Source organism: Camelus bactrianus, chromosome 7 (assembly GCF_048773025.1).
Source record: "Camelus bactrianus isolate YW-2024 breed Bactrian camel chromosome 7, ASM4877302v1, whole genome shotgun sequence".
Taxonomy (NCBI): domain Eukaryota; kingdom Metazoa; phylum Chordata; class Mammalia; order Artiodactyla; family Camelidae; genus Camelus; species Camelus bactrianus.
The window spans coordinates 6,666,313-6,679,275 of NC_133545.1; the positions used below are offsets into that span (position 1 = coordinate 6,666,313).

Genomic DNA, 12,963 nt, shown 5'->3' on the forward strand with positions numbered 1-12,963 from the left:
CATAATGCCTATAGAGTACCACCGCACCCATGAATGAAGATAGGGCTATGTCATTTCCTGCTGTGTAAGGAGGCTTTGACAAAGTTACGGAAAGTTTTGGAAAACCCAAGAATAAGGATTTCTTATCAGCAGATCATAATATTCACATTTTAGATTATAATGGAAGTCATATAGTGGCTACCAAGAGGCCTCTCTTCTACCAGAGTTATTTGGACAGTGGTAACTTGGAAAATAGCTTCTGGAACCAATATGTCTTACAAACTATATTAAATTCAACTGGATAAATGTTCACCTTTAATTTTACAAACAGCACTGGTCAGTAAAGTCACAAATACTCTGCATTAGTTAGTATTCAACTTCCAAGCACAGCGTCTCAAATGTATACTTCCTGTCATGAAATAGGTCTACTTTATTATGACTTTGTACTACTACAATTTACAGCAACAGCACAAATAGTTACTTTGAAAAAAGTAAAAAGAGGGCTCAGATTTTACTTTCTAAAATGAAAATTAAAATGAATACTGCCAGCCTGAAAACACAGGCTATCTGTTTAGTACCAATGAATGCACAGTGACATGATGAGCAGTAAGTATTGATGTTCTTCTAAATCCACATCTGTAATACATTCCTAATGGGGCATGACACCAAGGACCCTGAATATAATTACCCTTTTACTTCTCACACGGACTGGGAGAATCTTCTCAGCTTTAGTATTGCATTCCTCACCGTTTTCAAAAAGAGAATTACTCCATCGTAGTCTACTTGTTTCAAGGGTTTTTAGGCTTTATGTCATCTGGTCTCACTTAATCCAGGAAATACCTCAAAATATGGAGCGAATTTCCATTTAGCTTTCGTTAAATATTCTCAATGTTGGAAAGTCCACTACCTGAAAATCATGGCCACTTGTTTTTAATAGCTCTCATTATTCGGAAGTTCTTTCTTACGGGGAACTGAAAATTTCCTCGCACTGGCCTACTTTGGTCCCACTGAGTAAAACTCTACAAAGCATAACCCTTCTTTCATGGAGCAGTTGTCCAAGATTGAAACGGATTCTTTCACTTCTCTTATAATATCTTCTTTTGTATAAACACCCTCCGGGATTTTGATTTTTCCTCTAGGGGTCCTTTGTCTATCTGGTCTCCTCAGAAGGTTAAAATGAGGTTCTGAGGTCTGACTGTACTCTTCGCTCTGGACATGACTCTCCTATTAACATAGCTCAGTATTTTACTTGTTTAAAAATCAGTCGCCACATAATGCCAGCTCATAGCAAACCGTCCATGAAGCCAACCTCGTCAGTCCTTTCCGTGATACCAGAAGTTCCATCCTCTACTCACGTGCTTTCTTTTTTTTTTCTTTTGGTCTAAGTGCAGAAATTGAGTTTATCTCCATTATATTTCACCTGATTATTTTTATCCTATCTTTCTAGCCTGTCAAAATGCTTCTGAAGTGCTTTTTATCATCCAGCTTATAAACCATCCCTCTCAGCTTTGTGTCACTGGCAAACTTAATAAACATTCTATTTGTGTCTTTACCCAAGGCATTGATAGAAATGTTGGAGAGAAACATAATGTAAAACAGAAGACTCTTTTTCAGGCTTCCAACTGATTCTCTTGAAAGACTATTAAATCTGTCGCTGAAAATCAGATATATAAAATCTATGACATCACTCAGCTAGTGATAAAAAACAGACGTAACTAGGTCTGGTGAAATTTCTACTTTGTGAAGCTTTGTTCATTGCTAGTGCTCCTGACTTCCTTCTTGGAGGACTCAGAAACACGGCAACTCATCCCCAAATTTTGATGCTGGTTGACAGTTTCATTTCTAGAATATATTTCCTCCATTCCTTTAGAAGTCACACTCGTCCTTCACTAGGTATCCTTTCTTTCACCCTTTTTATGTGTCCTTTTTAAAGCAGTGAAACATCAAAGGGCTCCCTGGGAAGTCGTATTATTTATTTAGATCCATCTCCTTTTCCTTCTTTTATGGGATCAGTTTCTGATTAGGAGCTGAATCAGCTAAGCAACAGCTCGGGGCACGGCTCTCTAGGGGGTGTCAGACCCTCACTGGAGTGCAGGAGACATCCGTCTGAAGTTCAGTCTGTCTTTACAGATGAGTATTTACATGGCTGGTGAATGCACATTGGTTGTTTCTCACAGATGCATGTGTCAATTTCAAAGGGAAATTTAAGAATGCTTCTCACCAATCCTGTCCCTACTAAATGACCACGTTTTAAAAGAAACATTGGCTTGAGGAGGTGGCCAGTGATTAACCTCCCCAGGCACCCACATGCCTGTTTTGGTTCTCACTCTGACTCCTTTGATTATGTTAACAGAATTCATCTTCAGAGCACCAGATCTCTTCTTGGCTTCTTCATCCTTCTGAACGATGCAGGCGTTATCAGGAGGCAGTGCCTAGCTCTTGGTGTCACACATCTCTTCCAAATGTGACCTCTACCAAGACTAGCTGGGGACTTGAAGCCAGTGGTTCTCGGTTGGTGGTGACTCTGCCCTTAGTGGGGCAGGGTGGGGACTTGGCTGTCACAGCTTGGGGGTGCTACCTGACTCCAGCTGATAGAGGGCAGGGATGCTGCTAGAACCCCCACAGAGCACAAGTCAGCCCCACCATGAGGCTAGTGTATCTGACCCAAACGGCACTAGTGCTGCTGCTGGGGAACCTGCTCTAAGAAAAAACTTAGCTTTTCTGAGCCTGGGTCCCTTTTCCATACAATGAGGGTGACAGTGGTCTGGGCGGTGTCGTGAGGATTACAGGGAGCACTGTACTAAAACACACGCCATAATGACTGGCACAGGGCCAGCATCAAAAAAAGGTAATTATTTTCTTCATTATTACAGGTATTATGTTGGATACTTCCTTAGATGTTATTAGCTTAATACTAAAAAGGTTTTTATTCCGTTTGCTCCACAAAATTTTTTTTGAGCACTTTTGATACACTAGGTACTGATCTGGTTGCTGCAAATCGATTCGTTAAAAAGGAAAAAAGACAATATTCACCACCTTCCAGACACTACCAACTGCAAACAGGCACTGTATTCTTATTTTGTAACTGAGAGAACCCGGGCCTTGGGAGGTTCAAGTAAGTACCCAAGGGTTCAGTGCTGATGTGGTGCAGAGCCTGGATTCGATACCACCAGCTGCTACCAAGTATTTCTATCTCCCCAAAGTCACAGGCTGACATCCCAAGCCACAGTGTGCTGACTTCAGGAGGTGGAGCCATGATTCGATCATGAAGGTGGGCCCCTCGTGAATGAGATTAGTGCCCCTAGAAGAAGAGCCAGGGGAGAGCTTGCTTCTGTCTCCATCATGTGAGGATACGAGAAGATGGCTGTCTACAAACTAGGAAGCGGGCCCTCACCAGACCCCTGGTCTGCTGGTACCCTGATCTGGAACTTCCCAGCCTCCAGAACCACGAGAAATAAATGTCTGTGCTTAAGCCGCCTCCTCTGAGGTGTTTTATGGCCACCTGCATTGACTGAGACACCAGCTCTGCCTGATTCCATAACCCACAAGCTTTCTGCTCCATTCTTCTCAAATACAAGCTTATAGGAAAGCCAGATGCAGGGAGTGTGAGAATTCCAGATCTCACCTCTGTGCTAGTTTCACAGACTGCAGTGGCATCTTCGTCCATGCCCTCCCACTCCGCAGTATGCTTCTGTGATGAGGTGCGTTTTGTTTCTTTTCCCTTTTATTCATTATTAATTCAACACATACTTCTGGAGCACTAGTTCCTTGTTAGGACACAGCGGAGGGTGGAGACACTGCCTTGGTTGTCAGAGAGCTCCAGGGCTCGTGTGGATGGGGGCCAGTCTCTGCTAGAAGTCGTGTGTGAGACCTGCCTGCAGCAGCACCTCAACCGGCCCTCCGTGCATGAGGCCACGAGGCCACCTCCACCCCTGGACTGCGGGCTTCCCTACAGGTGTTTGTTTCTTTACAGGACTCATCACCGCATGCACAGTTAGTTTACATGTGCAGCAAAACTTTCCCTTGGTGAACAGAAAGCTCTGGGTGTGACACTCCTACATCTGAGGTTTGTGTTGCACTTCTAGCTGCGCACGGATTTATAGCAAAGTAAATTCTCAGTTGTAGAGGATTTGCCTTTATGATGTTGTTTGTTCACGACCTTGAAGGTCTGTGCCTCACTGCAATACAGTGAGAATTTAATTCCATGACCTGAAATATGGATGAGTCGGAGAGGGAACTTAGCAATCACCCCAACATTCCTGTCAAAACTTGACTGTGAATTCCATGAAAGCAATAAAGCCCATTGTTTCAGGCATGGTCATGGGTGATGTTACCTTGGGAATATCATAGTGTCACGGTGTAGAATTTGTTTTGATGGAATCATTACACCCTGAAGGAACACTTAGACTTTCCAGCAATCACGACTGAATGGTGGGAATGCATATGGCGGCATTTGGACGCTCACCAATGACTCAGGGTCCATCCCTTATGGATGCCAAGGCTCTGCTCCACTAAATATACTGGCCTATGTACATAAACGATAATGGCATCGCTAGACTTTCAGCGCATTCCTTCTGGACCTTGGCCCTTAATGACAAGTTCTTTTGATCTGTGTAGCCGTGGACTCTCATTAAAGAGAGCTGGTTTCAAAACTTGATCCACCTACTAGTTGAGTGGCCTCCCTCAGCTTCAGTTTCCTCATCGGTAAAACGAGGATTATAATCATAGGTCTTGTTTCCCCGGATTGTGGTGACATTAAGTTGTCACACTGACACATGTAAGGAGTTTAGCGCGATGCCTAAAGCAGCAGATGGGCCGTGAGTCTGAGCCCCCATTCCTTCTCCACTTCCATCCACCCACTGAGCTACTGCCACCACCTCCTGCCTTTTTGCTGACGACATGGCCCTTTCCTCCAGGGCCTTACGTCTGCCCGCTCTCTCACCTGGTTCTAGGGCCCGAAATACCTTTTGCTCTTGGCCAGTTTCTAACATAAAATGTAGGGCTTATCCCTCAACTGGTCAACCTCTGCTGCACAAATCTTCTTCTGTCTCTCTTTTTATTCCTAAGTCAGCCAACACAGAGCTTCCTGCACAGTAGTTAGGGACAGAGACCCAGGCATCTGACTGCCTGGGCCTAAGTTTTGATTCTACTACTTATTAAGTAGGTCACCTTGGGCACGTTATTTAACCTCTCGGTGCCTCAGTTTTCTCATCTGTGAAACGGAGATGATCACCTTGATTATCTCATGGAATTGCTATGAAGATTAAGTGGGTTCAGGTATCTGAAGTCCCTAAAATGGAGCTTGGCCCAGAGAAAGTCCTACATGAGTGGATATTCTTGCTGTTCTCTATGAAGGTTGGGTCTCCTTTTCTCCTTATTATCTGAGGCTCCCACCCCACCTTTTAAATGAGTGCTTTTAATCACTTTTAATGATGAGTGACATTCTCATCACCACCACCCACTGGACACAGTCATCTCCTCCTTGACCCGCATGTTATCCACCATCTTACTCCTTACATTTTGGGTTCACAATATACATTCTCTTAGAAAAAAAATGATTGGCTTTACAATGATCACTTAGAAATGTTTAACCAGTCAGACCCACACTTAATCTAGACAGCATCAATCTGCAGTCACAAGAAAGGCCAGGGTGACTCAGATTCATGATCACACAGACGGGAGGATGTTCTGTCATAGTTCTCCAATTCCTATTAGCCTTCTAATTTGCAAATCATATCAGGTGTCTTTCTCAAGAGTGAGAGGAAGAGAGAATCATGTTGATATGCTGAGAACAGGAGAAAGTTAAATTAAATGTTGTCAGTAGGTAGACATCGTTAATAAACCAAGGAACAGATTTTATGTAAGGAAGCTGAAGGCAGATACCTGGCTTCGCATGTGTTTTAGTTCGTCACACACCAAATAACAGGGGTTTCACTGCCGTCCTTGACTCAGAAGCCCCAACCACCAGTCACAATGTGTTTCAAAGGCAAATTAGTAGTTGTAGAAAAGATTACATGAGAAATTTTATCCCAAATTCTTACCTATAACTTTTCCCAGAAAGAGCGACTTGGGAGAGTTGAACAGTGTGTCCGATGAACTCGGCAGATGGTAACTCACAGAAGGATAATGATCAAGCTGCGGGAAGAAAACAAGACACACTTTTAGAAGAATGTCACCGTCCTGCGCTGGACACAAATATTCCACTTGAGGGGGATGACGTCACCCTCAGAACCTCAGTTTCTGGATCTTATTTCATCAGTGCCGACTGAAACACAGCCTGAGGAAACGGGACGTCCGGCCACTCCTTTGCCGGGGTTGTTGGAAAATCACTTGAGCTTGGTAAGAGAAGACCCTTTGTGAGATGCTCCTCAGCTTACGCGCACTTTCTGTGGATAATTTGCCTGTTAAGACCCTTGTTCATTTTAATAGAGTAAAATCCGCTTGATCCAATCTCTAGAACTGACCTCTGAGACAGAAAATGCTGCGTCTATAGCAATTAAGTTTCTTTAGGACCGTCTAGCTACACTGTTTCCAGTGCCATTTGGCACTATCTACTTACAGACCAATACTGATCTTCAGTAAGTGCTGGACAGGGTGTGGGGAAAACACACCCTCCTCAGCTGCTCATGGGGATGTAATTTTGTGCAGCCACTATGGAAAACAGTATGGAGTGTCCTTAAAAATCTAAAACTACAGTTACCATATGATCCAGCAATCCCACTCCTGGGCATATATCCAGAGAAAACTCCAACTTGAAAAGATACATGCACCCCAATATTCATAGCAGCACTATTTACAGTAGTCAAGGCATGGAAGCAACCTAAATGTTCAACAGATGACTGGATAAACAAATTGTAGTATGTATTTATACAATGGAATACTACTCAGTCATAAAAAATAATGAAATCATGCCATTTGCAGCAACATGGATGGACCCAGAGATGATCATACTAACTGAAGTCAGTCAGACAGAGAAAGACAAATATCATACGATATCATTTACATGGGGAATCTAAAGAAAAATGTCACAAATAAACTTATTTACAAAACAGAAAGAGACTCACAGACATAGAAAACAAATTTATGGTTACCAAAGGGAAAAGAGGTGGGGGAGGGATAAATTAGGAGTTTGGGATTTGCAGATACAAACTACTATGTATAAAGCAGATAAACAATAAGGTCCTACTGTATGCTGCAGGGAACTATATTCAATGGCTTATAATATGCTATAATGAAAAAGAATATGAAAAAAAGTATGCCTGAATCACTATGCTGTACACCAGAAACTAACACAACACTGTAAATCAACTACACTTCAATAAAAATTGATCTTCAGAATATACATGTTCAAATATGAATACATATTGAATGTATGCATATGTGCACTCAAATGCTGAGATTCAGATTCAGAGTTTTTTTGCTTATTAAAATGAGGGCGATTTCTCCTTCCAGCCACAAGGCAGGGACATCAGGCCTGGAGGGCACGCCTTTGCTCTAGTGGAGTTGTCTTTTCGTAGTGGAACTGAATTGGCAGCAGAGGGAAGAAATAAATGAAGCAGAGGGAAACAGCTTACAGGTAACAGCTGTCGGAGCAACGCACATTTCTGATTATCCTTCCCACAAAAAAGTGCAAATGGTGGTGTCCCAGAATCAGACGCTCTTGTCCTTTGTGTCCCTAAGTGTCTTTTTTTGTTTCAGCTTAATTTTTACAATGATACAGTCTAGATATGTTTCCCCAACTGCAAGTTCCTAGAACTTTCTGTGCTTCTTTGTATCCACCTGGGAAAAACCTCTTTTGTAACCTTTTGTTTTACTGAAGTGAGTTTAATACCTGCTCAGGTAAGCGTATGGCCAGGCATGGGTCAGAGGCAAACACTGCATCACTCTCTGGCAGGGCCCTCCCGTGGGAACTGCGTACAGGAAGCTACTTGCTGGAGGCAGCAGCACGGACTCCAGGAACTAGATCCACTCCCCGACTCCCGCGTCCTGCCCAGTGACCGGCCAAGATGCGCCAAGCTGCAGGCAGGAAGCTGACCTGCTCTCCGGGAGCGTAGGGGAGTGAGCTGCTTTGAGGAATGATGGCTAATTAGTAATGACTACCTACGCTGGAATCTTGAAACTGCTTACTAGAAACCTACAGGTTATTGAATACTCAGGGTTAAGAGTCAAAGAGTCATAGCTCAGGCATTTTGGAAGTTTTAACTTGCAGAACTGGTCCTGTAAGTTTTTGTGCGTGTGTGCCTGGGTATCTGGTAGCAATGTAATACAAGTCCAAAAATCACAATTAAAGCAAACATTGGCATGTTCGACTGTACTCTTGAAAAGCTTTCTGTAATTTCAAGTGCATCATTAACAAAACACTTATTCTGGCCAGAAAATCTTAAATATTTTACATCTTATAAAGTTGTTTCTCTGGAGCAAAGGCAACTCTTTCTGCTGCTGAATATTAGCTAGCTGCTTTGGCGCCATCTGGTGGCAAATGTGGGTAACTGGCGCCGTTCCTCCATCCACTTCAACTACCTGTTGCCAAAAGGTTAACTGTAAATTGCCAGTATTATTAGTAAGCTACCTTACTATGCTTCATGGTGATCGCTCCCCCTAAGTACTTCTAACAATTTAATCTATTTAATCTAAAGAACTTAAAAATGGACACAAACAATATATGTTCATTACAGAGAAAATAATAGATTTGCAGGGAAAAAACATGAATGTTAATTTTTTATTCTTTCAATTTTTTAACAGAAATTTGATGGAATCGAACTACCCATACTGCCTTGCATTTACTTTTCATTACCTGACAGTGTAACATGAAACTTTTCAGGTGTCAGTAAATATACAAGTAAATCACCGCTTGTAATGAACGACTGGTACACCATTTCATGGATATATGGTACGCAATCTTTAAAAAGCATCAAATTTCTATGTTTAGACTGTTATATTTCTTGCATCTTGGAGCCCAGTACAGTGCTGAGCACACTGCAGCTCCTCAGTAAAAACGGGCTGACATTTGTTAATGCAACTCTTCAAGCAGTGGGCACGAGGTGATATCAGTCCACAGATCCACACGATGGAATTACCTTTCTTTACCTAAACTGTTTCAAGGGACCCAGACCAGACAGACTTGGCTTTCTGGCACACTTTACATTATTTGTACTGAGCTTATGTGAATTAAAATTTCTAGTTTGTCTCACAGGCTACTTTAAACTCTTCCCTTTCCTAATATATATGCAGTTGATGAACCAAAAGCTAAATTTTACATTTATTTATATTAAAATTGACTTATTTTGTTTTGTAGCTTAGTAACAGCCTACTCAAAAGGGTCAGAACCTTGGTTCTGTCATCAGGGATGCTGCCTAGCTTCGATTTCTCTGTAAATGTCACAAACACTCCTATGTCTTAATTCATTAATGAAGTCATTCATGAAAACATGTTGGACAGGAATCTAAACGTGCAATGACGTGGAATTCTAACCCAAGTAACTTGCTCAGTTAGGAGACTTCTATAACAACTAAAATGGAAAATACGACAAACGCTGAAGATGTACAGGAAGGCTTTAACGTTCACGAAGATTAATCCCCCGTGTCTGTGGCAGTTCTGTAATAGAAGAGGAGAGGAGAGGAGAGAGGGGTCTGGCTCACCTTCTCCCTCTCGCTTGCTCACTCACACTCCTTCCTGCTCTGTGCGCAGAAGGAGGCAGAGGTCGGGCTGTGGGGAAAGGATGCAGTGAAGCGGAGAGGATGGTGGGAAAGGGGACAGCAGCTCTGGGATCCTGAAGATATGACTAAATTAAGGATCCTGGACCATCTGAGCCATGAAATGCAGGCGACTTAGGGAAGTTGAAAAAAACAAGGAAACGGAGTCTCCTCTGGGTGCCTCCAGGGCTGGGGGTGAGGGTGAGGGTGAGGGGGAACCAGCCCAGCCAGCACGTTGGGCATCAGCTCAGATTCTAACATTGAATGTCTGGCCTCCAGAACCGGAAAATAATAAATCGGTGTTGTTTTCAGCCCTGAAACTTGAGTTGTTAAGCAGCAAAACAAAACTAATACAAGGAAAAAAAAAAAAAAAAAAAGAGCTCGTGAAACCACGACCATGACTGAACATCCCCCTCTCCCGGCTCGTTTCTCAAATAACAACTATAGTCCAGCTCCATTCCTCCTGCCTCCCAGACAAAAATTGTTACAATGATGCCCGATTACTGAACCGCCCCTGCTTTTGGAGAGCCCGCAGTCCTGCCTTCTGCAATCCTCCCGGCACAAGCCCAGCGCCTAAAACAAGCTCTTCCAGACGCCCAGTGACACCCGCATTGCTGCCCCTGGGATGCGAGTCTCTTTGCGTCAATAGTCAGTTCATCGCCTCCCGGCTCCAAGTGCACCCTTCAACACGGGCTCTGTGATGGGCAACAGTTCCTTTAATCAAGTGAACTTGACGTTAAACTTTCTCAGGAGAGGGCGCTGCAGGGAAGAAGGGGCTCCCGGACAGTGCTGCCGGCTGGGGGGCAGGGAGGGAGCAGAGGGTCTGCTGAGGGTGTGAGGTCGGCCCGAGCCACAGGCCCCGAGCGTGCTCCCTCTGTGACTGCCCAGCCCGGACACCATCCCTCTTCTCCAGCGAGGTCTGGGGCCCCCGTGCTGGCCCTTCTGTGGGTCCGCTCTCAGCCCTGGTGCCTCTAGGAAACTCTACAGGGGTTTCCTTGTATCTCAAGTTTCCCTTTATTGCAGTTAATTCTATCAGACACCCCAAGTCTACCCTCCTGTGTGGTTTCTGTCCGCTGACTGGACCCCAACAGCTACTCCAGGAAGAGGGGGCCACACGTGCTGAGCGGCTCCTGTCTGCCAGGCTTTCACATCTCGCCTACCTTACAGGGAGTGAGCGGCAGGGCAGAACTAAGCCAGCGGCACCTGGCTACAAAGACAGGTAGCTGGGAGCAGCCGTCTCCGAACTAGCCCAGCTGGCTCGACCTCGGAGGGAAGAGGTCAGGTACCTCTTAAATACTTACATCGAAAAGAGAAAAAGCATTAAATCAGACCAGGCGAGGGAAGCTCCGCTGCGGAGCCTCAGGGCGCCCGTCCCAGCACGGCACTTACATCCCCAGGGGCCACCTCGCTTCGCAGGGACCCCGGGGCATCTGTCACGGTCAAGTGTAACCATTTCAAGGTGATTTCGTTGGGGTCCAAGTGAGCCATTTTTTCTGTACATTTCAGCTGGTGGCCATTTCGCTGGCAGGTGGGAGGCAGTAAGAGATCGTGTAATGGAGGCTCATTAAAGTTAAAGACCGTGACCCCAGGCGCCCCAGGCCACCCCTGGGGGACACTCGTTTGCTCTCCATTTACCGCTTCCCTGACTCAGCCTGGCGCTCGCGCCTCACACGCTGAGTTCAGAGCTTTAATGTCGTTCAGGTGTGATTTTGAGATTTTCCGTCTTAAGCCACAGCTCGTCTTGGCAGTGTCTGAAGCGATTCCGTCAGCCTGTTTATGATGAAATGGAGAAGGTGGGGAAGGAGCAGGGGGATAGCCCGGGGCAGGGTGATTCCCTCTCGGGGACAAAGGGACAGGAAACACTGCCCGGAGGATGCGTTTCTGGGGCTCTGGACAAGGGCCTGGGATTTCTTGCCTCCTTTCCGAATCCCTAATTTGGGGTAACCCTTGGGAATTAGCTTAGAGCTACTGAGTTCGGAACATACCATCTCGATGGATGTTTTCTTCCGCATTGAAGCGAAAGGCTCAACACGGGTCGAGGCCACTGCAAGTGGAAACGAGGGATGAGGAACAGATGTCAGCTTGTCTCACCTGTCACCCACCCCAACCCACCCCTGCCAGCCCGAAGCTCCGAGGGGCTTCACCGGAGAGAGAGTTTGAAGAGCAGGGACCGTGTCTCTCCCTCCCACCTAATTCTCCATCCCATCCGAGGGTCTGCAGAGGGGGTCCTGCAAGCCCCAGGCCATTCACAGCTGAGAATGGGAAGGAGCAGGACCTGGCCCGGGAGCAGGGGTGAGTTCATGTAAGTGTTTTCCACGTCTTTGTGACTCCATGTCACATGGTTCTCATTTACGGACAGGACACAGGAAACACAGATGTGAACGGGAGACAAAACAGTAGAGTTAATTGTGGATCTGCCTCCCACTCCAGGGTGACAGCCCGTCCCTTCCCATCCCTGCCTCGACAGTGACCCTTCGAGGACCGGGGCCACGCCCCATTCACCGCTCCTCCTCCCAGAGCTAGCACAGGGCCCCCGGCACACACGCTGGTGAGACTTTGAGCAGCGGGCTGAGAGCAGGCAGAGGAGAGACACCCGGGTGTCGGACCCCAGGGGATGTTGTCACCTTACTTCTGGGCTTTGGGCTGTTTTTTTTCCTGCAGGATTATCTAGCAAATCTCCTGGTCCCTTCACGACACACATGAAATGGGCCTGTGTCATCTTAGGAAACATTTATTGAATGAGCCTCGTTGTCGTGTGTGTGTGTGTGTGTGTGTGTGTGTGTTTGTGTGTGCGTGTGCGTGTGTGTGTGTGTGTGTGTACTGAAGATAGGGGAACCCAAGTATTTACTTCCATTAGAACTCCTGCTCTTAGAGGAGAAGAGCTCTGTGCATGATGCACCTGCCTGGAGCCCTCACAGAACCTCGCGGCTGTCAGGCTTGCTGAGTGAGCCCGACTCCCTCCTGGAAGACTGCGTCCAAGGAGACGGGCTGATGACTAACCTGGGATCTGGATTTGCTGTGGGAGACTCCACTTCTCCAGGAGCTGTGAGTTCAGCACAGCCCTCTCCTGGGACCACACGGCTGAGAGCCGCAAGTGCGCCCCCGCGGGGCCAGCACGCCAGCCTCTCGCCACCTGTTTTGCCAGGACATGGGACCATCCCTGAAATTCCCAGAGCAGCCAAGGATGCAGATGGGAGGCGGCCTCCTGGAAGGTCTGGTGACTTCTACCTTAATTTGCTTTTGGCCTGAATTGCTCAGAAGCCCTGCTGTTTTCTAGATACTTAAAGAGAGG

At 45.8% G+C, this 12,963-nt stretch overlaps 1 protein-coding gene across 1 annotated transcript in view; it reads right to left on the minus strand.

Annotated features, from left to right (window-relative positions):
* CNTNAP2 (contactin associated protein 2) overlaps positions 1-12,963 on the minus strand; it is a 1,833,533-nt gene that overhangs the window by 113,067 nt on the left and 1,707,503 nt on the right. Inside the window, exon 21 of the mRNA XM_074366860.1 lies at positions 6,021-6,114. Coding sequence (XP_074222961.1) covers positions 6,021-6,114 — 94 coding nt within the window. The remainder of the gene's footprint in view (positions 1-6,020; positions 6,115-12,963) is intronic.